General features: G+C 37.9%; 1 protein-coding gene across 3 annotated transcripts in view; it reads right to left on the minus strand.

Moving 5' to 3' along the window:
* The window catches only part of Hmcn1 (hemicentin 1), a 453,131-nt gene that overhangs the window by 319,498 nt on the left and 111,133 nt on the right, over nt 1-22,500 (minus strand). For all 3 annotated transcript variants that reach the window (XM_045142289.1, XM_045142294.1, XM_045142284.1), the window contains exon 2: nt 8,342-8,412. In XM_045142289.1, coding sequence (XP_044998224.1) covers nt 8,342-8,412 — 71 coding nt within the window. The remainder of the gene's footprint in view (nt 1-8,341; nt 8,413-22,500) is intronic.

The following is a 22,500-nucleotide window of genomic DNA, read 5'->3' on the forward strand; positions in this document are numbered from 1 at the left end:
GAGGTCCTCTGCTAATGCTCTTCTGCATCACTATCATGAGACATAATCCCTCACTGAACATGGAACTACTGCTTCTTTTTGGCCAGCCTGGCAGAGCAACAAGCCCCAAATCCTGCCTCCACCTCCTTGAGGCTGGGGTCACAGGCATTCGCAGCCGCCTCGGGCCTTTACCTGGGTGCTGATCAAACTCAGGTCCTTCTGCTTGTGCAGTGAGAGCTCTTACTTGCCGAGCTGTCACCCCGCCCCTATACATCTGTACATTCTGTTTTCAAACGCAATCTAAAAATCAATAATAGTGTCCGGTTTTTGAAGATTACATAGAAGATCATTAATAAATCAGCCATCTATTTACTTCTGGACGGAGCACCAGGATGGGAAGCTAGAAAATATTCAAACATGTTTACTGGTGTACTTTACGGGGAAACATGGTTGTTTTACTCTAGCAGAAACTCTAACAGAAAGCACACACAGCAAACTAGTTGAAATAGATGCTTCATTTGGACCCAGAAAATTATAACATTAAAAATGAAAGTAATCAAGTCATTACATACACATATACCCGTATTCACTCTTAAGAATATTCTAAGTAAGAATATTCTAAGGAGTGGAATAGATTGTCAGCTGGTACTTAATATTGCAATTTTCTGATCAATATTTTTTTTCCCCTCGAGGTAGGATTTCACTGTAGCCCAGGCTGATCTAGAATTCACTATGTACTCTCAGGGTAGCCTCGAACTCACAGTGATCCTCCCACCTCTGCCTCCTGAGTGCTGGGATTAAAGGCATGAGCCACCATGGCCACCCTGATCAGTAATTTCAGATGACCCATTTACTCAAAGTAATTGGAAGACAAGAATAGAGGTTTAAAAACTTGAGAAGAGGCCAGGCATGGTGGCACACGCCTTTAATCCCAGCACTCGGGAGGCAGAGGTAGTAGGATCACCATGAGTTCGAGGCCACTCTGAGACTACATAGTGAATTCCAGATCAGCCTGGGCTAGAGTGAGACCCTACCTCAAAAAAACAAAAACAAAATTGAGAAGTAAATCCATTTTGTTGAAGCTAAGACCAGCACTGGACCTACATCTGTCTTTAATTATCTATTTTCTTGAACTAAAACACAAAGAAAAATTATATAAATAAATGTTAAACTGATTAAATATTAAGGTTATTTAAAGCAATATTTAGAAGGAAAGTAGCAGTGCAATAAAGGAAGCTAGCCTTGGCATTTAAAAAAATACCTCCACTTTTGTTTTGAGTTCAGTCTTACTACTTGCCCATTTTGTGATCTCAGTAAGACATGTTACTTTTCAACATTCAACATTTGACTTTCCTCATTCATAAAGAGGAAATGTAATATTGGTATGGTTTTAAATTGAGAGAGCAACTTTAAACTTATAAAACTTTCCACAAGGCATATGTCCTATAATTGTTGCAAATTTATGGCTTAGATATTTGAGGATTATTTCCCTTAAGAAAACACTTTGTATCACTACAGGTTGGTGATAATTTATTAAGCCAATATTTAGGCCTGATACCACTCTACTGCTCTTTTTCTTTCCTTTATTGTTATTTATTTATTTCAGACAGAGAGGCAGAGAGAGGGAGAGAAAGAATGGGCACGCCAGGGCCTCCAGCCACTGCAAATGAACTCCAGACATATATGGCCCTTTGTGCTCTACTGCTCAAAAAAAAAAAAAAAATTATTCAAGAGAGAAAGAGAGAGAGAGAGAGAAGCGGGAGTATGCCAGGGCCTCCTTCCACTGCAAATGAACTATGGAGGCATATACTATTTTGTGCATCTGGCTTTACATGGGTACTGAGGAGTTAGACTCAGGCCATCATGCTTTATAAGTAAGCACCTTTACATCTTGCCCAGCCTCTCTACTGGTCTTGAGCCTTTCTCATGTATTGTGGGTTAAACTTCTAATCATAATTCCCTCCCAAAATTAAATAATTAAGTACACCCTATTCTTACTTTAGAATGTATGTTTTATAAATATATATTTATGTAAATATAGTCATGCATCTATATAATGAGAATGTATAAGATGCATATATCAAATGTATACTTAAAAAAAAAAAAAACATAACTGAGAACTGGAGATATGGCTTAGTGGCTAAGGCTCTTGCCTGTAAAGCCCAAAACCCAGGTGTGATTCCCCAGTAGCCATATAAGCCACACACACAGATTGGCCCAGGTGTTTGGAGTTCATTAGCAATGGCTAGGGGATCTGGCATGCCAATTCATTCTCTCTCTCTCATTCTCTCTAATAAATAAATAAAATAAAATAAAGCATTTAACTGGAAAAATTTGCTTTTATAAAATTGAATCATGTCCAATACCAGATATGAAAATCAAATCCTTTATTCATCTACCTTATATCTATATGATCTATATACTATATCTATACTGATCTAATACATTCTCTTTTTATTTTAAGTCATATGTTTTCTTTCCTTTCCTTATTTGGTGACTTACTGTTTTTTAGTGATAGGGTGACTTTTGAAATCCATATGAACACTAGAGATAAAAAAAAAAAAAGCACATTTGCTAGCAGAATTATTTGGAGTGCTAGAAATTGCAATAAAAGCATCCAAACTGGCATAGTAAATTATTCTTCTAAACTTGGGATTATCTTGGCCTCCTGCTTTTTTAACAGTATTTGTCTATTTGGCCATAGTATTTCATATTCTCCTCTGGCAGAGAATTTGCTTCAGTAGCTGCTCTTTAGGAACGCAGCACCCTCTCCCCGCCTCTCCAACCCCACTCTGCAGCGCTAGAATCTGCCATGTTTACTCTTCTGCTCCTGCTAAACTCACAGTAATTGGACTCGTCTTTGTCTGGATGCTATGTGACCTTACTAATCCACATATATTTAGTCTTCTTCCTATTACATTTAGTCTATTTTAGCAAGAGATTCCACAAAAGAAAATTATGTGGGGAATTTTGCAGTGGATTAAATATATAGATTTAAGTGTGTGTGTGTGTGTGTGTGTGTGTGTGTGTGTGTGTGTGTGTTCCAATTGCAATTCCATGACTGTAGAAACCTCTTGGTTTTTTATTTTTGTTTATATTACTTTTTATATTTCAAGTGTTTGACTAATGTGTTTTTTGTTCTTTAAAACACTTGGATAAGTGCTTGAGAGCATATGGGTGCCAATAATATCTTCAGAAAGTCAACAAGCTTTATGGTTTCTCATAAAGAATGTGACCCGAAGCAGGACTTCTCACTGCAGAGTTAGAAGCATATTAATTGCCAAGATGCTGTGTGATCTGAAAACCATTTGTTGTCATTTGTCTTTTCCTCCTTTTCCCCAGAGAGAAAGTTCATTTGCCTTTCAAATCATTTTTCTCTATCCCAGATGAAAAAAGGATAAAGTAAAATTAATGCGATAAATGTAATGATTTAAATGAAGTGATTTTTATAAATTATTCTTGGAAAAGATTACTTTTCAAAATTCCATTTCTGTATGGGAAAATTAGCTAAGACAGATGTAATGTTAATGGGCAAGTATTTAATTTACTTCAAACTAAATTCACTTTTCTTTTCTTTTTCAAAACTAGTTTAAATGTGAAAAGAATGTTTGAAACTGTTTTCTTTCTCAAAAATCTAACTTCAGTTTTTAATAGCACAGTAATCCTTGTTGCTCTCGATATTGCCTATTTGGGACATTAGGAAATTGTACACAATTATACACAAAACAAAATTAGTCATGTCACATGAAAGTTTTATGAAGTGGATAACATATTTAGTTATCCACTTCATAAAAATATTCATTACAAATTTATGAGATAATAAAATTACTTAAGCAATGAATGAAGAGAAAACAGTGTGTGCCCCTTAAATAAAGTGCTAAATCTGATGTATCCTAGGATTTTGTTTATTTTATTTGGCCCTTAATAAAATATTTTGTCATGACAAAAGAAATAATCACTTACTATAAAATTTCAAGGGAAAACCACTTCTACACAATCAGCAATGCCTACAATGCTGCTCAGTGTTGAATGAACAGAAAGAATAAGCGTCTGCTTTCTTTTTTTTTTTTTTTGGTTTTTCGAGGTAGGGTCTCACGCTAGCCCAGGCTGACCTGGAATTCACTATGGAGTCTCAGGGTGGCCTTGAACTCACGGCAATCCTCCTACCTCTGCCTCCCAAGTGCTGGGATTAAAGGCATGCGCCACCACGCCCAGCTAACGTCTGCTTTCTTATCCATCAAGGTGCTCTAATTAAGCCCTTGTAGATCTCATGATAATGCAAAACAAAACAAAGTAGCAATGAACAATAATAAGATGCATGTTGCTCAGAAGAAATTTCCAGAAAAATGGACACCAGCTTCCGTTCCAAGGAGCCGGAAAAAAAAAGTTATTTTTTTTTAATTTTTATTAACATTTTCCATGATTACAAAATATATCCCATGGTAATTCCCTACCTCCCCACCCCCCAAAAAAGTTATTTTTTGAATAGAGATAAAATCATGTGAGCCTATGTAACTGACTGCATCAGGTGTAATTCCGGAGGGTGGTGATGAAGGGCTCGGTAAGAGAGTCCACGGGCTGTGGGTCAGGAAGCAGGATCCTTCCCCCTCTAGACAAATGGATCTGGGAGGACGCAGGCACTCCCTAAGGCAGGATCTGGGAAGTACAGTACTAGGCTTTATTTGGAATGCAGCAATTTTCTCAATTTTCAGCTTTCTTAGTTACATTCTTACATAGAAAAAAGGAACAGAATGAATAAAATAAAGCTTCTAATATTCTCTCAGCTTGAAATCTCCATTATGTGGACCTTCTGAAACTATAATGTAATAAAAAACAGATGACTATATTTTTAAGGAAGCTCTGCATCACTAAGTAAAGTTTAAATTATTTTGATATTATTTTATACTAAAGTTTTTTTTTTTTTTTTTAAGAGGTGGCACTCTGGGTTTGAGGGATGGCTTAGCATTTAAGGCATTCACCTGCAAAGCCAAAGGACTTTGGCTCAATTCCCCAAGACCCATGTAAGCCAGATGTACAAGGTGGTGTATGCATCTGGAGTCCATTTGCAGTGGCTGGAGGCCCTGGCACATCCATTCTCTCTCTCTCATAAATAAATAAATGAATGAATGAATGAATAAATAAATAAATAAATAAATAAATAAAATTTAAAAGGAAAAGAAAATCAAATAGAGAAGTGGTACTCATTTATCCAGTAGCTACCTAAGGTACACTACTATAGACATTGCTTTGTCCCCACATGAACAAAAGCTCCAATGAGAGCTATAGACCATAAAAACTGAAGCAACTAGGACAATGAAGTTTCTCAAGTAATACTCCCCACATAGAGTGGAAACTTATGTAAAGATTATTTTTCAGGAAATGGATAACCACAGTGGCAAGGAATTTCCTGTACTTAAGAAGAGAAAAGTAAATAGGAAACTTGTAACAAGGAATGAATGAAAAGAATGACATGGAAAAGGAAAAGGAAATAAAGTATTATTCGGGGAAAAGATTATCAGAAGAAATTTAGAAAAAAAGTCAAAGGATAATCATTAAAATCTTATAAATTTATTACATATAACTGAGTTTGCAATATAAGTTGCAAATAGACACATACTTCAGAATCAACCTTGAATGCATTGGAATACCAAGCATTGAGTTTGACATCTCAATTCCCCAATTACACTCATACCATATAGTTCCAGCGAATCAAAGATTATACTTCAACTCTCATTGAACTGTGATAGTCTAGTATATTCATTCAGTTACTTCCTTCACATTCATATGTGAGCACTTTGTACCTGCCAAACAGTTTACCTGGAGAACTTAAAGATGAGCTATATCAAACACAGTCCTTCAATGTAGAACCGCATCTGCTCTAAGACAGAGAAGTAGAGAGACGTGACGGATCGTGGAGTGTGGAGCAGGAGCCTCTGAAGAAGTAGTGAGACTTTGAGTACAAGGTTTTGAAACTCTGTTAAGGGAGCATAGGAGTGAGGGTTGAAAGAACTTCCTTTGTAAGGAGAACAGCATTTGCAAAACCCCCATAAGAAGATGGGTGGGGATACAGATGAGGAGAGGCTTCATGCAGAACAGAGAGCCCATGGAAGAGACTGGCACTAGGTGGGGCTAAGAGGTAGCTAGAACTCAGGCCATTCAGGGATATGAGAAAATTTGGATGAGATGTGGACAAGTGGGTTAAGATATTAAACATCAATATTCAGAGATGCATTTTGAGTTCCTTTCAACTACAGGCTAAAGAAATACCTGGAAAATCAAAGCAAGCATAAATGCAAGAAAATCACTTAAGATGCTTTTCTTCATTAGTTTAGATTAATGATATCATCATTGCGATTAAGACAGTTCCAAAAGACAAGTGTGAAATACATGGAGAAAGTTAAAAACAAGACTTAATGAAAGTTTGAATGTGAGGGGTAGTCAGGTGTGTATTAATGAATAATCAGCTATTTGGGTGGATAATCAATACGGTAGGCATTCACAAAGATAAACAGAGGACAAAGAGTAAGGATTGAGGGTCACATTTGGGCAACCATAAAAGCAAAATTCATGGGATGGAGAGATGGCTTAGCAGTTAAGCACTTGCCTATGAAGCCTAAGGACCCCTAAGGGAAATGAGGCTCAATTCTTCAGGACCTACTTTAGCCAGATGCACAAGGGGGCACATGTGTCTGGAGTTCATTTGCAATGGCTGGAGGCCTGGAACGCCGATTCTCTCTCTCTATATATGCCTCCTTCTCTCTTTGTCTGTTGCTCTCAAATAAATAAATATGAACAAAAAAATTTTAAAAAGGAAAATTCATGAGCTTCATTTTAGAAATACAACTTGACATCAAAGAGAATAAAACAAAGATCCACTGTTCCTCAAAAGAGAGTCTAAGGCTAGAAACATATTTGTGTGAGCATGGATGATTTTACCTACAGAGGACATATATAATGAGAGGAAAGAGGGCAGCAGTTCCTAAAACTTGAGGAACTCCAACAGATAATGCCAATTTAGAAGGAAAGAAGGGTTCCTAAGAAATTTATCAGAACAAATGGAAAGAAAACTGGGCTTATAGGTGAAGGAAAGAGAGTGTAAGAAGAAGGAAAAGGCCATCAAAACAACATCATGCATGTTTTACGTCTGTGTGTGGAGCAGAAGCAGGGTCCCTTACTCTGAGTGTCCACCTTGCTGCAGCAGCCAGTAACGAGAAGGTCACAGGAAGAACATCTAAGGTGAATGGGTAGGATTAGTGATTGTCATTAAGAAGAATGGGAGATTTAATTGACCAAAACAAGAGAAAAGTAAACTATGGGAGTGTGAAATAGGTAGTTCTGAATTCACAGTGGAACCAAGCCACTGTGTTTTGAGTCTTTAGCAACTTTTCATCACTACTGGATGAGATAAGCACTGAAGTTACTACAAATAACTCAAAAATGAAATTTTGCCTTTGGAAAAGAAAAGCGATGGACAAGGGAGATAAAAGAGTATTTTTTAAGTGGCAACTCACTGAGCCAACTGGGAAGAGAATAAAGAAAAGGAGAAGGCACGGGGGCAGTAACTGGAGTGCCTGGTGAGTGTGCTAGCGAGCTGGGCAGGCAGTTGATGCAGGGTGAGATGCTTGCATTCATTATTTGGGAGAGGGACCAGTTCATGATGATGATTATGTCTAGTGGGTGTTTGCGGAAATCAAAGATGAAAATAAAGTGGAAAAAAAAGACCACTGAAATGGTCATATTAAAGTCACTGGGCATGACAAAGCCCTTAGGGGAAAGGTAGTTGTGAGCCTGGGACCAAAAGTCTAGATAAATGTGGAAAGTGAACAAAACGTCTACAGATGGCAGCAGCAGAAGCCATTCAGGAGGATGGAGTGAAAGAGCACATAAAAATAGAACGTTAATAAATACACTCAGGGACATCGTAAAGCAGTGATCTCAATCTCTGACTTCCAGTTTCAGAACAGCATTTAAACAACTCTTACCTGCATTCCAAATGATGCTTGCATTAAAAAAGTCATGTGGTCAATATACAGCACAAAATATCCAAACTACCTTAGCTGTACCTCTGAGGTTGTAAGAAGTATTAGCAGAGACTTGTGTTTCTCAGGAAAAGGGCTCATCTAGGGCTAAATCGTCTCGGTCACAACTCCTCAAGTACTGCTACTGCACAAAGGTGGCTATAGGCATTGCACAAATGAAGGCAGTGTTTTGAACCCATGGTATCTTATTCTGTATCTATTATTCAATTCATTGTGGATGCAGGTAGAAAAAGAAGTGGCGTCTCTTGGTTCCACTGAGGAAAACCTTGCAGAGCGTCATGGTTTACCATTCCCGCAAAAGAAACCATAGTGTAAGCACTCACCTGAACATACAACTCTCTGAGTTCATACTGAAATTTCTTGGGATCTGTGGTAATTGTCACTGGACCGATTTCTGTGAAAATAAAAATGGCACAGATCAATAAATAGCAGTTACCAGCACTAAAGACTTTATTGTGTTCACAAATGTCTTTTCACAATATAGAACATAATTATTGATTAGCAAGAGCAAAGCACCAAAGATTCTTTCTCAATATGATCACTACCAAAGGATAGTTCATAATTTATTTTAAATTATGCATATCTAAAAGACTGAATTTAAACCTTATTAAATGCAAGAGAAAGTCAAAAATGCCACAGGATTAGGGGGAAAAAAATCACAAGATTCCAGTTCAAGTTCTTTTTCATTTTAATCTATCCAAAAATATTTATTGAGCATTTATTTGCTGTTAGGGCCTAAATTAACACATCACATATGCATCCCTGAAATGCTCGAATTCAGATTTCCACACCATAAAGAAAAAAATTGGCTGAAATTTTCCCATAAGATAAATTAGAAGAGGAGGCATTTACCTACTGTGTCCCAGTGTTTATAACAACTTCAAGAAGCACAGATACAATAATATTAGTGGGTAAGAAATAGTCTTTATCTCCTTTCCCTGTGGCAAACATGGCTGGATTTCACTATCACCATTCTCCAAAGCTGGCTTGGATCACAATTACCTTTAGAGCTGTAGCCACCTTTATGGCTTCTAACAGGAGTAAATCAGAGCTAATTCCTTCCCTAGAGAGCCATAACTCTTTTTTTAATTTTTTATTAATTAGTTTTGTATTCGGAAAATACAGTCAGTTTGGTACCATTATTAGGCTCATCCGTGACCTACCCCCTCCCCTTGGCCCCTCCTTTTTGAGATGTATGGGTCATGCATTGTGGAGTTAACCCACAGTTATGGGTAAGATAAATGTCTCTGCATATCATGACGCAACATGTGGAGAGCCATAACTCTTGATTTAAATAAGGTGAAGAGGCTGTGTAGGTATCTGTTTAGATTAAGTGGGACAGACAGACAGACACACACACTCCCATGTAATGCAAACTCCCACACACTCAATATTCTTTTTTTGGTAGAATATAGCATGTCTGTAGTAAAGATTCCAATCCCTAAATTTATTCTCTTTTTTAAAAGTCAGCTTTTTTTTTTTTTTTTTTTTTTTTGGTTTTTCGAGGTAGGGTCTCACTCTAGCCCAGGCTGACCTGGAATTCAAAAGTCAGCTTTTAAAGTAGGTATATTTAAAGTGAGATGGGCATAGTACCTCATGCCTATAATCAACACTCAGGAGGCTGCCTCAAAGATCCTGCCTTACAGAAAGAAGGAAAGAGTGAGGGAGGAAGGAAGAGAAGAGGAAAGTCTCAATTACTTTCCCTTTAAATCCATGTATTTAAGTAATAAGATTAAATAAAATTCATCTGGGCATCATGTGGATAGACATACCATTTATATTCCCAGAATGGATGAAATGTTATCTATTTTATATAATGAAGACATGAGCTGCATTCAAAATTATACCATGCAACAAAAACACCAAATTATAAAGATTCTTAACATTGAGCTTTTACAACAGACGTTCTAGCTTCAAAGGCACATTTCTAGAAAAGGAATTTATAGCTTCAAAGGAAAATAACTAATTAGCCAAGCGTTCTATAACATGCTACATATGGAATGAATGCAGACTGTGGGATTTAAAAAATAAATGAGGTAAATATAAAAGGAACACATTTGTCTACCATAACCCATGTAATTTTTCTTAGAAATTACATGAGAAAAAAATACCTCTGTCCTTCCCTATAGATTAGACACCTTGCAATTGGCAAAGGGAATGGAGAGCTGATCCGATCAAGTGTGTGAAAACGCAAACATCTGCATTCCATACAAAGCAGAATGGTGATTAGCCATGTCCTGAGTGTATGGAAAATGAGAGAAGTCTACTCCCTCAAGACTAAACAAAGGCATACTTCGCGAAGGAATGCAAAACAGTGCTGGGGACGCCAGACAGTTCCACCCCGACACAAGAATTGTCAGCAGCACTGTCGGCTGATTCTCCATGTTCCTACATGGCACAAGACTAATACAATCCTAGAGTTTAAATCTCCAAAAATAGAGAAGAATACAGAGGATGCTGGAAAAAAATCAATAAGAATAAAGCATTTTGACATGCAAAAACATCCCCTCTTGTTTAAAGAAGGGAAAAAAAAAAAACCACCCTGGAGACATGCCTGTCTTCAAGTGGGAATCAAGGGGATAACATGAAGAGCAGAAGGCCAGGTGGACAGCGTTGCTGAGGATGAACTGAGGCTGGCCTCTGGCCTCCATGTGTAAGCACACACACATGAACTATCTACATGAATATGCACACAAAGACACACAAGTGAATAGTAAGATCAGCCTTCATTTGAGTAACCTAGCAACTGTCAAATCTACACCTGTTTTCAACAAAGATAGGAAATCTGCCCTAAAGCTCATTAATAAACATTTTTGTTAACCACACCAGACAGCTGAGATAAATCTTTTATCATTTATGAGAAATGCTCAGCAGAGCTAACGGCTTGCCAAGTAGCCATATTCCTCCAGCTGTAAGCATCCTTTCCAACTTTAAAAACAAATTGAATGATATGACTATTTGGCACAACCAGCCCTCCTCCCTTACAGTACGTGCTTCCATTCCTGTCTTTCTCTTCTCTAATAGAGCCCTCTGTCAGTTATTTCGGTTATAATTTCCTCTTCCTCCTCTCTTCCTCTTCACATGCAATTTCATTTCCCGCCAAGCAGGCAATGACATTCAGCAGGTACAACTTTGTCCTCTATTCTTCCCAGAGCATGGACCTTTATGGCTTCTAGAACTTAAAAGGAACTCTCAATAACAACCCAAGGTCCTTCTTGTAGGCATCTTACTTCAAATGTCTTTTACCAGCTCTTGGCAAGAAGCACTTGCACTTCTCACAATCCCAGGGCTTCCCCCGAGCCTTCCCTGGCTCAGGCTCCTCTGTGACTTTATAAAGCCCCACTTGAATCCTATCTCCTTGAATGTTTCCTTTTCATGGATTTGCAAAGGTGTCTTGATTATGTCTATAATAGTAACATGGGGAGAATCTGGGGCATAATATATAGCAGAATGTAGAGAGCACCTCCACTTTCTTCAGTATATCTTATATATATATTTTTTCCAATGAAGACCATCCAACAAAAATCAATAAAATAACCAGCAATCTCCAAATAGAGGCAAAGAGCTTTAAATGCAAAAAGGTCACTTCCGTTGATCCTTGAACCCTACAAACAAGACATGCTAAAGTCCACAGGAGATGAACTGACTGACCTTGGTAGTAAAGAAAGAGGTGAAGGTCTCTAAGATTCCCTACTGAGCAACCCAGGTAACTCGCAGACGTTCTCTGTGACCCCAAGCAGGCATTCTGTGCATGAGAGCAGCAGTAGTGTGCTCCTGCACTCCGGACCACAGAGAGGACAGGCCATATTCCAGTCCCTAGGTTGATGCACAGAAAACCCAATTTTTTTTTTTTTTTTTTGAAGGCAGGGTCTCACTCTAGCCCAGGCTGACCTGGGATTCACTATGTAGTCTCAGGTGGCCTTGAACTCATTCATGATGATCCTCCTACTTCTGCCTCCCGAGTGTGGGATTAAAGTTGTGCGCCACCATGCCCAGCTCACCCAAAATTCTTATTGCTTGCTATTAGGTTTTCTGTAATAGACCAAAGATAATTATCCCTCTTTCCTAGAATGTCCTATGATTAAATAGCACAAAGAAACCTCATAGAAGAAACCTCACTGGAAAATTCCTTCTCCACTTCAAAAACATATATGGAACATCTACCATGTGGCTACTACTGGTGACATAAAGATGACAAGCCAGCTAGAGAGATGGCTCAAGAGTTAAGGCACCTGCGTCCAGAGCCTAACAACCCAGGTTCAATTCCCCAGTACCCACATAAGCCAGATGTACAATGTGGTGCACACATCTGAAATTCACTTGCAGTGACTAGAGGTCCTGACATGCACATTCTCTCTCCCTCCCCCCACCTCTCTCTCTCCATGCAAATAAATAAATAAAATATTTAAAAAGATGAAAAGCATGTTCCTACCCTTAAACTCTTGACAATCTAGAAGAGAAATTAAAAATGCTGATACATAACTACACAAAAGTTTCTCAAGTTTGAGGCCAGCCTGGGCTACACAGCGATATCCTGTCTCAACATCCATACCCCTAAAGGAAGAATTAAGGGAGATTTCATAGAAAAAGTGAGAATTTTCAGTTTCAAATGGGAGAACAAATAAAATATATATTTGTGTTAGTTTTTAAAATTCCATATATTAAATTCACAATGCATTCTCACATTGATTCAAGTAGGTTATTACCTGACTGTGTTTGCAAGTATTTTTATGATTTGCAATAATCTGTAACACAGGTTAGGCCCAGAAAGCCTTATAACATCCTCCTGAAGTGGGTAGAACATGTGAGTGATACAGGTAACAGAAGCTCAGGTGATGCTACGGCCACCTGGCCTCTTTGACAACCACATTACCATGTACCAGCGACATGATAGCTGCCATCAGCCTCACCCTGCTATGATTATTTGACTGCCTTTCTGTCTCCTTCCCTGCACTGTTTCCACCTGGAGAGGATGAACCATCTCCACGTAAGTCTAGTAGATGCCCCCAAAATATCTTAAGACAGGAAGAAGAGGAAAGGAGAAAAATAATGAAGGTTAAAACCAGGTTTTGTGTCTACCTTTTAATTCTTTCTCTGTAGGCCCATTTATTACCTGTTAAGGTAATAACTGTTCAGTCACAAGGTAACCATGTTTTGTTCTCTAAGTAAATTGATATATAAATTTTAATATATACTCTCAATATATATTATGTATTATATATACATAAATGTTAATATATATAAATGTAATAACATAATTCTGTACTCGGCTTATTTTTGAAAATAAGAGGGGACATTATACTAACATGCATTATTAAAATATAAGAAATATGCTGTACTTCAGAGGGCTGCTTTTGATTTATGAAAGAAATGGTGTTTGAAACCTTAAGGAGATATTTCCTCTTTTAATAATCTTGCTGTATCCTAGGAATTGATCATATGGGTTGGGTGTATTTTCAGCATCTTGGCCATTGTTCTTCTAATCTGACTTGCAGGATTGTACTTGAGAAAATAATGGAAAGAAATTCACAATGTGATATTTTCTTTCATTGCTTCATTTGGCACTATCAATATCCAGCTCCTAACTTCCTTTTTCCTTTCCACTAACAGATTTCTGGCCCTTACTGTTTTTCCACTTTACTCAGAGTGGTTTCTTGATAAAAAAAAAAAAAGTGCTATTTACATCTGCCTTCTGGGGGTCTGCATGGTGTGATAGCAGCATTTTGAATTTTTGTTTTATCTCCAGATACAGTGCTTGACTTTATGTTGATGACTGCAAACAAATATGTGAAACTACTGAATATTTGTAAGACATTTCAAAGAAATACACACATCACAGGGCTGCATAGTTAAACACTGAATTATAGATGACACTTACAGAATAGTGAACTTCTTATGAGAAATCTGACCAGCTTTTGAGGAGGGCCAAGTGACATAGCCACAGAAAAGCAGGAAATGTACTCATTATCCAGAAAAGATAGAGAGACCCCAGCGTGCTAGACCAGCGCACAGGGAAGACAACCAAGAGGGGCTGGGGCTGCCAAGAGCAAGACTGAGAGGGAGAGACCAAGAGCAAAGAAATTCTCCAAGTAAGGCCTGCTCTAATTTCTTTCATGAACTGAAACTCAGCATATCCTACTCTCTAGTCTGAATCTAACATAAATCAATTCTGGGGTCTTTTATGTGCAAAGATGGCAGTACACACACACACACACACACACACACACACACACACACACACTAGTGCCTTGAATATATAAGTGGTATTCTGAATTAAATTTATAAATCATGGTTCCTGTTTTGGGATATAACAAACAAATGAGATGATTACTGATTGTATTCACTTTACAATTAAAAATAAAAATAAGTGGGCTGGAGAGATGGCTTAGCGGTTAAGCACTTGCCTGTGAAGCCTAAGGACCCCGGTTCGAGGCTCGGTTCCCCAGGTCCCACGTTAGCCAGATGCACAAGGGGGCGCACGTGTCTGGAGTTCGTTTGCAGTGGCTGGAAGCCCTGGCGCGCCCATTCTCTCCCTCTCCCTCCATCTGTCTTTCTCTCTGTGTCTGTCGCTCTCAAATAAATAAATAATTAATTAAAAAAATAAAAAAACAAACTGTCTGCACCCCCTGCATCCCCTCCCTTTCTAAAAAAATAAAAAAATAAAAAATAAAAAAAATAAAAATAAGTAAATTTTTTAAAAACAACAATAAAACCAGGGCTGGAGAGTTTGCTTAGTGGTTAAGCACTTGCCTGTGAAGCCTAAGGACCCCAGTGTGAGGCTCGATTTCCCAGGACCCATGTAAGACAGATGCACAAGGTGTTGCATGTGTCTGGAGTTCATTTGCAATGGCTGGAGGCCCTGGTGCATCCATTCTCTCTCTCTCTTTCTCTCTCTCTTTGTCTGTCTGTTGCTCTCAAATAAATAAAAATAAATTTTAAAAATACAATTGAAACTACAATAGACTTTTCAGCTTTCTTCATCCATGCTCACTTACAATGTTGCTATCCAGCACCATTTCAAAATGTTCTGCAGCAAATTGACAACAAAAGCAGAACTGATTCATGACTTTGAGCTGAGTGAGTGCCAAACACATTTAAGGAATCATTGAGTTGAGTACATTCCTCCTCAACTCAATGGAATAAGTGAATTTAAGGATCACTTTAAGGCCCTTAATGACTGCTTTGGCAATAAAGTTATATGTTGGTACATACAATAAAACTGCACGCGGTGAACTCCTGAACAACAGGTTATCTAATATTGAGTAAAACTTACTCTATTCCACTGTCCAAAAAGATTATCCATTTAACAGCGAGCTATGTAATGACTTTGAATATATGCATTCATTAAAACTGTACATGGCATATGTATAATATATATAATTGTTTCACTCTGTTTATTCTGTACTGCTTACCAGGATAAAGAAAACATTGTGAACATAACTTCAGCAATGCTAGGGGCTCTTTAGAACAGGAAGCAAAGAATAATGCCTTCATAATAGACATGGGCCAATAAGGCATACAAGGCAGGCTGCTACTGTTTACACTGGACTTAGGCCAGGACATGAGCAAAGAACTGCAAAAACAGTCATGGGATTTTTTAATGGCAAAAAATTTAGGCTTTTCATATTTCATAAATTCCTAAACATAAAAATGACATTGTTAATATCAATATGCATGCATTGATAAGTAGTTAAAGTAAGTTTTAAAAAAAGAAAGAAAATTATAGCTGTAATTATCTAGCTAAAAGTCACTTAAGGGTTGGAAAGATGGCAAAGTAGTTTAAAGGCACTTGCTTGCAATGCCTGACAGCCTGGATTCAATTCCCCAGAACCCATGTCAAGCCAGAAACACAAAGTGGCACATGCATCTGGAGTTCATTTGCAGTAGCAGTAGGCCATGGCACACCCATTCCTATTCTCATACTCTCTCCCTCCCTCCCTGCCTTCCTCCTTATCTATCTATATCTATCTATCTATCTATCTATCTACCTATCTATCTATCTATCTATCCTCTCTCTCTCTCCCTCTCTCTCTCCCTCTCTCTCTCTCTCTCTCTCTATCTATCTATCTTACCCTCTCTCAAATAAATGAAAATATTTAAAGAAAAAAGTCAGGCTGGAGAGATTTCTCAGTGGTTAAGGTGCTTGCCTACAAAGCCTAAGGACCCATGTTCTAATCAACAGATTCCACTTAAGCCAGAGAAAGGTGAGGCAAGTGCAAGGTCAATTATGCCCACTAGGTGGCACCAGCATCTGGAGTTTGACTATAGTGGCTGAAGCCCCAGCACGCCAATTCTTTCTCTCTCTCTCTCTATCTCTCTAAAATAAAAAAGTCACTTCAACATGCCATTTACCTTTTTCCATTTTTAAACTATAGTTACATGATATTTTAAGTTAATCTACTTTTTGATTTTTGAAGGCAAAGGTCTCATTCTAATCCAGGCTGACCTGGAACTCACTCTGGAGTTTCAGGGTGGCCTCAAACTTACCATGATCCTCCTACCTCAGCCTCCTGAGTGCTAGTATTAAAAAAGTTGCCCACTAGCTCTGTTTAACTTTAATCTACTTAATAATATTTAATTGATGAACCCTTCTCATGTAAACAAGGTGTTCTTAAATCAAACAAAATATCAGATAAATATTACTCCCAAGAGCATTTGTAAATTGAACTAATATTATTATTAGAAAATGTATTTTATGATTTAATATTGAAATAATGGAATTTGTTTCCAATTTATAACTGTTTTACGAGGTAATTATTAAGCATTGGAATTCTTTTAAATAAACTCTAGCTGGGTGTGGTGGTGCACCCCTTTAATCCCAATACTCAGGAGGTAGAGAGTTCAAGGCCACCCTGAGACTACGTAGTGAATTCCAGGTCAGCCTAAGCTAGAGTGAGACCCTACCTCAGAAAACCAAAATAAATAAATAAATAAAACAAACTCACACAACAGTTAGAGATAAAGAAAAAAATAAAATTATTAAAGGAAAAATAAAACATAAATGAGGAAGAAAAACTATGTATTTGCAGATCCTTAGAAAAGACTCCAATGCTGTTACTTCCATGTGTTGGGAGCGTGGGTTGAGGTGTAACCCTGACTGTGCGTTGTCAGGAACAATATAATCAGTGATCCAAAACCAGGTTTGTGAAGTCAGCGTTTTGTTTGTGAAAGCATGAGACATATTAAAACTATGATGGGTGTGTGTATACTAAGTATATGGTTTTCTCTAAGTACTTGCATTAACTCAACAAACAGATGCTATGTCCTTAAGAATAGTTCAAGTCATCAAGAGAGAGCACAAGCACACAGATGGCTTTACGGAGGAGTCTTGATCACGAGCCTCAGAAATATCTGGGCGTGCCTGGCAGCTGCGGGGATTTATGACTGCTGCTGCTGCACGAGGTCCTGCTCTCAGCAGGACTCCGCCTTGCAGTCTAATGCTTTGCACTCACTATACTGACATGATTTTTTTTCTTTGAATTGACTTTTTTTTAGGTGAAGGTCAATGGGACAATGGATTAGGCAAGTAGGCTTGGAGTCTGGGCTCCTGCATGGCTCTGTCTTCCCACCACCTTTGTGGACAAGTTACCTGTCCCACCACTTCCAGATTATACTACCCAGAAGCCCTACACCTACTAGATGTTACCTTCCATGCAACAGGCCCCTTGTTGTAGGGTGCTAAAGGTTGGGAGCAAGACCCTAAGCACCTAGTGTTATGTTTGAGCAGAGCTTAGAGGCTGCAAACCCCTCTCCTGTGTACCATCACCAGAGCAGTGACCAAAACCCGAGGCCCCGAACACCAGGGAAAGAAAAGCCTTTCACATACTCCCAATCATCCAGTGTCAAAGGTTTAAATATCCCTGCAGCTGTCTGGCCACCTGGAGTTAAGGTAGCTGACCATGGGAAGAGGAGACATCAATGGACACAGTGAGGGCACCACCTTTGAGTGTGAAGACTTGCAGGAAGAGACCTCACAAGTCAGGTCTGTCAAAGGTCCAGTGCAGACCACACCATGAAACTTCTAATATGCATGTAGGTCTACACTTGTCCCAGAAGAATCCAGGTACTAAAGGTCACTCCCATGCAGGCTCTATGGCTGGAGGTATATAGCATCTCTCCCTCCTTGCATCCCTCTAAAATCTGGTTTAAATTATTAGCATGAAGTTTTGCCATCCATCTTTATTTTGTGAAATTAATGCAAATATCAGAGCATTTAACTGGTATGCAGATTCACCCAAATTACACAATTCATATTTTGTGGCTGATCCCAGATGGCGCTTACAGCTGTCCAAAAGAGACAAACACAAGCCAGATTAAGGAATGTTGAAGAAACCATTTATAATCTTAGCAATAGCATGAATGTTCCAGGTTTATCATGACATTATGTTAAGTAGGACGCCCTAAGAAAACACATGAAACATTTTAAAGAAAGAAAAATGCATGAGAGAAAGCTACATAATGAGATATGTATATTTTGACAAATTACTCTATTAAGTTAATATATTTAAATAAAAATCTATGGGCTGGAGAAATGGCTTAGCAGTTAAGGTGCTTGCCTACAAACTCTAAGGAGCCAGATTCCATTTCCCAGTACCCACTTAAGCCAGATACAGAAGGTTGAGCATGCGTCTAAAGTTTGTCTGCAATGGCCCTGGATCCCATCCATTCTTTTTCTTTCTCTCTCTCTCTCCTTGCAAAATAAATTTAAAAACTAAAACAGCTAGGCTAAAGGAGCACTCCCTTAATGCCAGCACTTGGGACAGAGATGTAGAAGTATCCCCAAGAGTTTAAGGCCACCATGAGACTACATAGTGAATTCCAGGTCATCCTGGGCTACAGCAAAACCCTACCTCAAAGAAGCCAAAAATAATAATAATGATGCTGATAAATCTGTAAGATTTTTTGATCAATGAGCACATAGCAGTACTATTCTTAAGTTTAATTTTTAAACCATAAAGGCAATTACACCAATGAAAGCAAATGACAGATATGGCATAGAACACCACACTCATTAATAAGTGAGGTGAGTACTATACAAGTAAGTATGTTGTGACTAGAAAATAATGACAATACATGCAAACAGTCTCAAGACAAGGTGCATAAAACAGGATTATTAAGTTTTAAAATCCCTAACTTTAATTCATACTTTAGACTATATAGTAAAATCAGCTCAACATGAATTAAGTCTGTAAATACAACCATTATAATTATTTTAACAATCTAAGTTAGAATATTAAATAACAGTGTGTATCTATAGCCTATATATACATGTCCTATGGAAGAATACAATGCCCTTTTCCAAAGTAATATAAGAAGTTGAGAAAATGCTAACAGATATGAATAGAAAAATTAAATAAAAATTAAAATCTGAAACACAATATGAAACAAAAATTGGCAACATTTTTATTATAGTTAAAAAGATTGGGCTGGAGAGATGGCTTAGTGGTTAAGCACTTGCCTGTGAAGCCTAAGGACCCCGGTTCCAGGCTCGGTTCCCCAGGTCCCACATTAGCCAGATGCACAAGGGGGCGCACGTGTCTGGAGTTCGTTTGCAGTGGCTGGAAGCCCTGGCATGCCCATTCTCTCTCTCTCCCTCTATCTGTCTTTCTCTCTGTGTCTGACGCTCTCAAATAAATAAATAAATAAATGAACAAAAAATATTTAAAAAAAAAGATTATAGTATATACTATTTGGAGAGATTATTCAAGCAGCTAAGAAGAAAACAATACTCCAATAACCATTATGACAGGAAGAATCAGTGTATCATATTTTAAATAGTCTATAGAAGGGCTGGAGAGATGGCTTAGCAGTTAAGCGCTTGCCTGTGAAGCCTAAGGACCCCGGTTCGAGGCTTGATTCCCCAGGACCCACGTTAGCCAGATGCACCAGGGGGCGCACGCGTCTGGAGTTCGTTTGCAGTGGCGGAGGCCCTGGCATGCCCATTCTCTCTCTCTCCCTCTCTGCCTCTTTCTTGCTCTGTCTGTTGCTCTCAAATAAATAAATAAACAAACACAATTTAAAAAAATAGTCCATAGAAGACAGAAAATGTTTTTGTTTCTCAAGAGTATTACTCAAATCTGTATTACAATAAACCTAGAAATATTATATATAGTTAACACATTTGTGAAATTACTGCAATGTGTATTATACATATAAACCTTAAAAGTAATTTATGATAAGGGTACTTTCCTATTATGGTTCAATGAAAATTTAAAGACATTGAAATTATTAGAATATCAATGACTCATTTCCAAATTAGATAAATCTGGCTGGGGAGATGACTCAGCATTTGTTGAAAAGTCTGCTGGCCTGGTTTTGATTCCTCAGTTCCAGGTAAAGCCAGATGCAAAAAGTGGTGCATGCATCTGGAGTTCTTTTGCAGTGGCAGGAGGCCCTGACGTGCCCATACACACACATACACCTACACACACATGCACCAAATAAAAACTATTTTTTAAATTAGAAAAATTAAAATATAGGTATTTAAAGGATATTAGGCAGAAATTATACTCTTGATCCATGTGCAAACACAAGCCAATATTTATCATATAAAATTAAATTAAAAAGTCAACAGATCTGTACACATTGATTGCAATGACTTCAAAGGCCCACAGCCATATGGGCCAAATTATGAATGGTGACCCTGGAATAAAAACTGATAGTTTGGGCTGGAGAGATGGCTTAGCGGTTAAGCGCTTGCCTGTGACGCCTAAGGACCCCGGTTCGAGGCTCGGTTCCCCAGGTCCCACGTTAGCCAGATGCACAAGGGGGCGCACGCGTCTGGAATTCGTTTGCAGAGGCTGGAAGCCCTGGCGCACCCATTCTCTCTCTCTCCCTCTATCTGTCTTTCTCTCTGTGTCTGTCGCTCTCAAATAAATAAAAAATTTAAAAAAAATCTGATAGTTTGAGGGCTGGAGAGATGGCTTAGCAGTTAAGCACTTGCCTGTGAAGCCTAAGGAGCCTGGTTCGAGGCTCAATTCCCCAAGACCCACGTTAGCCAGATGCACAAGAGGGCGAACGCATCTGGAGTTCGTTAGCAGTGGCTGGAAGCTCTAGTGACCATTCTTTCTCTCTCTCTATCTCTGTGTCTCTTTCTCTCTCTGTAACACTCAAATAAATAAATAAAAACGAACAATTTTTTAAAAAAAAAAACTGATAGTTTGAATGGATTACATAATGAGTACTTTTTTATTTTTTTTGAAATTTTCGATTTTCACACTGATAATGCACAGAGAGATTCCATGATCACATAACAGATTTGACATTTTGTTCATGGATACTGGCTTCTGTAGCTATTTTTTGTCTTATACTGATCATTGAACAAAAAGCAAAAGATGTTTATTATTATTAGGCAAAACAAAAAAGAAAGCATTAACTTGAGGCATTATCTGTTAAAGCTGTAAATTTAGATATTTTAAGGATTTAGAGTCCAATCAAAACAGGCATTGTCTGGATACGTGTTTTTTTCTTTCAAGCTTTAACTCTTAAAAGGCATGTCTCCTTAGAATGTCACCTTCCTAACAGCCTTTATTAAATATATAAGAAATGATCAAACAAACATTACTTGGATTTTTAATACCAACATCCAGCCACAACCCAATTATTTTTTTAATCGTTTTGCACTCAGTGAATATAGTCAAGTTGGTACCATTGTTAGCCTCCTCCCTGTCCTCCCCCCTCCACAGGGACCCTCCTCATTGGGGAATATAGGTCATGCATTGTGGGGTTAGCCATCAGTTATGCACAACCCATTCTTGGTTCTTTTTATTTTTATTTTCTTTACATATTCTTGCAATAATATGTGTCTTTATAAACAGATATGACTGTATTTTATTTGTATCTTCATTGAACAATTAAACTGTGAAAATTTCACAAAATTGTAAATAAAGAACACAAGGCTGAATTATCAATGTATCCATTTTAATTTTAAATGCTTCCAACACAATGAAATTCAAAGTATTTACCTTAGCTGGAAACTAAAATGAGCCTAGGTTTAGAAGTTACCCTCATCTCTTTAAGGTCAGTGAAACTAATTAGAATCCAATTTGAACATTCCCATTCCTGATGAAATTTGCAATCATGGAAATGAAACAGGGAATAAATAAAGAGGAAAAAATAGTTGTAATTTCTGAGCCCACAGTGAATGTCAAAAACCCCACTAAGGAGGGCCCTCACTGGAATATGTGGAGTTCTTGGTTTTGTATCAAATTATAGAAAGCCCTTCATATATTAAGTAAGTTGTTATTTGTCTGTAATATAAACCACTAGAAATTTTTAGTATTTATGTGTTTCTTATAGTACTTTTGGCCAGGCAGAAATAGTTTTATGTAATAAGATTTATTATTTTTCCTTATGATTCCTGCTTTCTCTCATAGTTGGGAATTCTTTCTTCATGATAACATTATCAAGAACTCTCTATTATGTCTTCTAGTATTTTGATAATGTATGTTTACATTTACATTTTGACCCACTTAGAAATTAT

Source organism: Jaculus jaculus, chromosome 1 (assembly GCF_020740685.1).
Source record: "Jaculus jaculus isolate mJacJac1 chromosome 1, mJacJac1.mat.Y.cur, whole genome shotgun sequence".
Taxonomy (NCBI): domain Eukaryota; kingdom Metazoa; phylum Chordata; class Mammalia; order Rodentia; family Dipodidae; genus Jaculus; species Jaculus jaculus.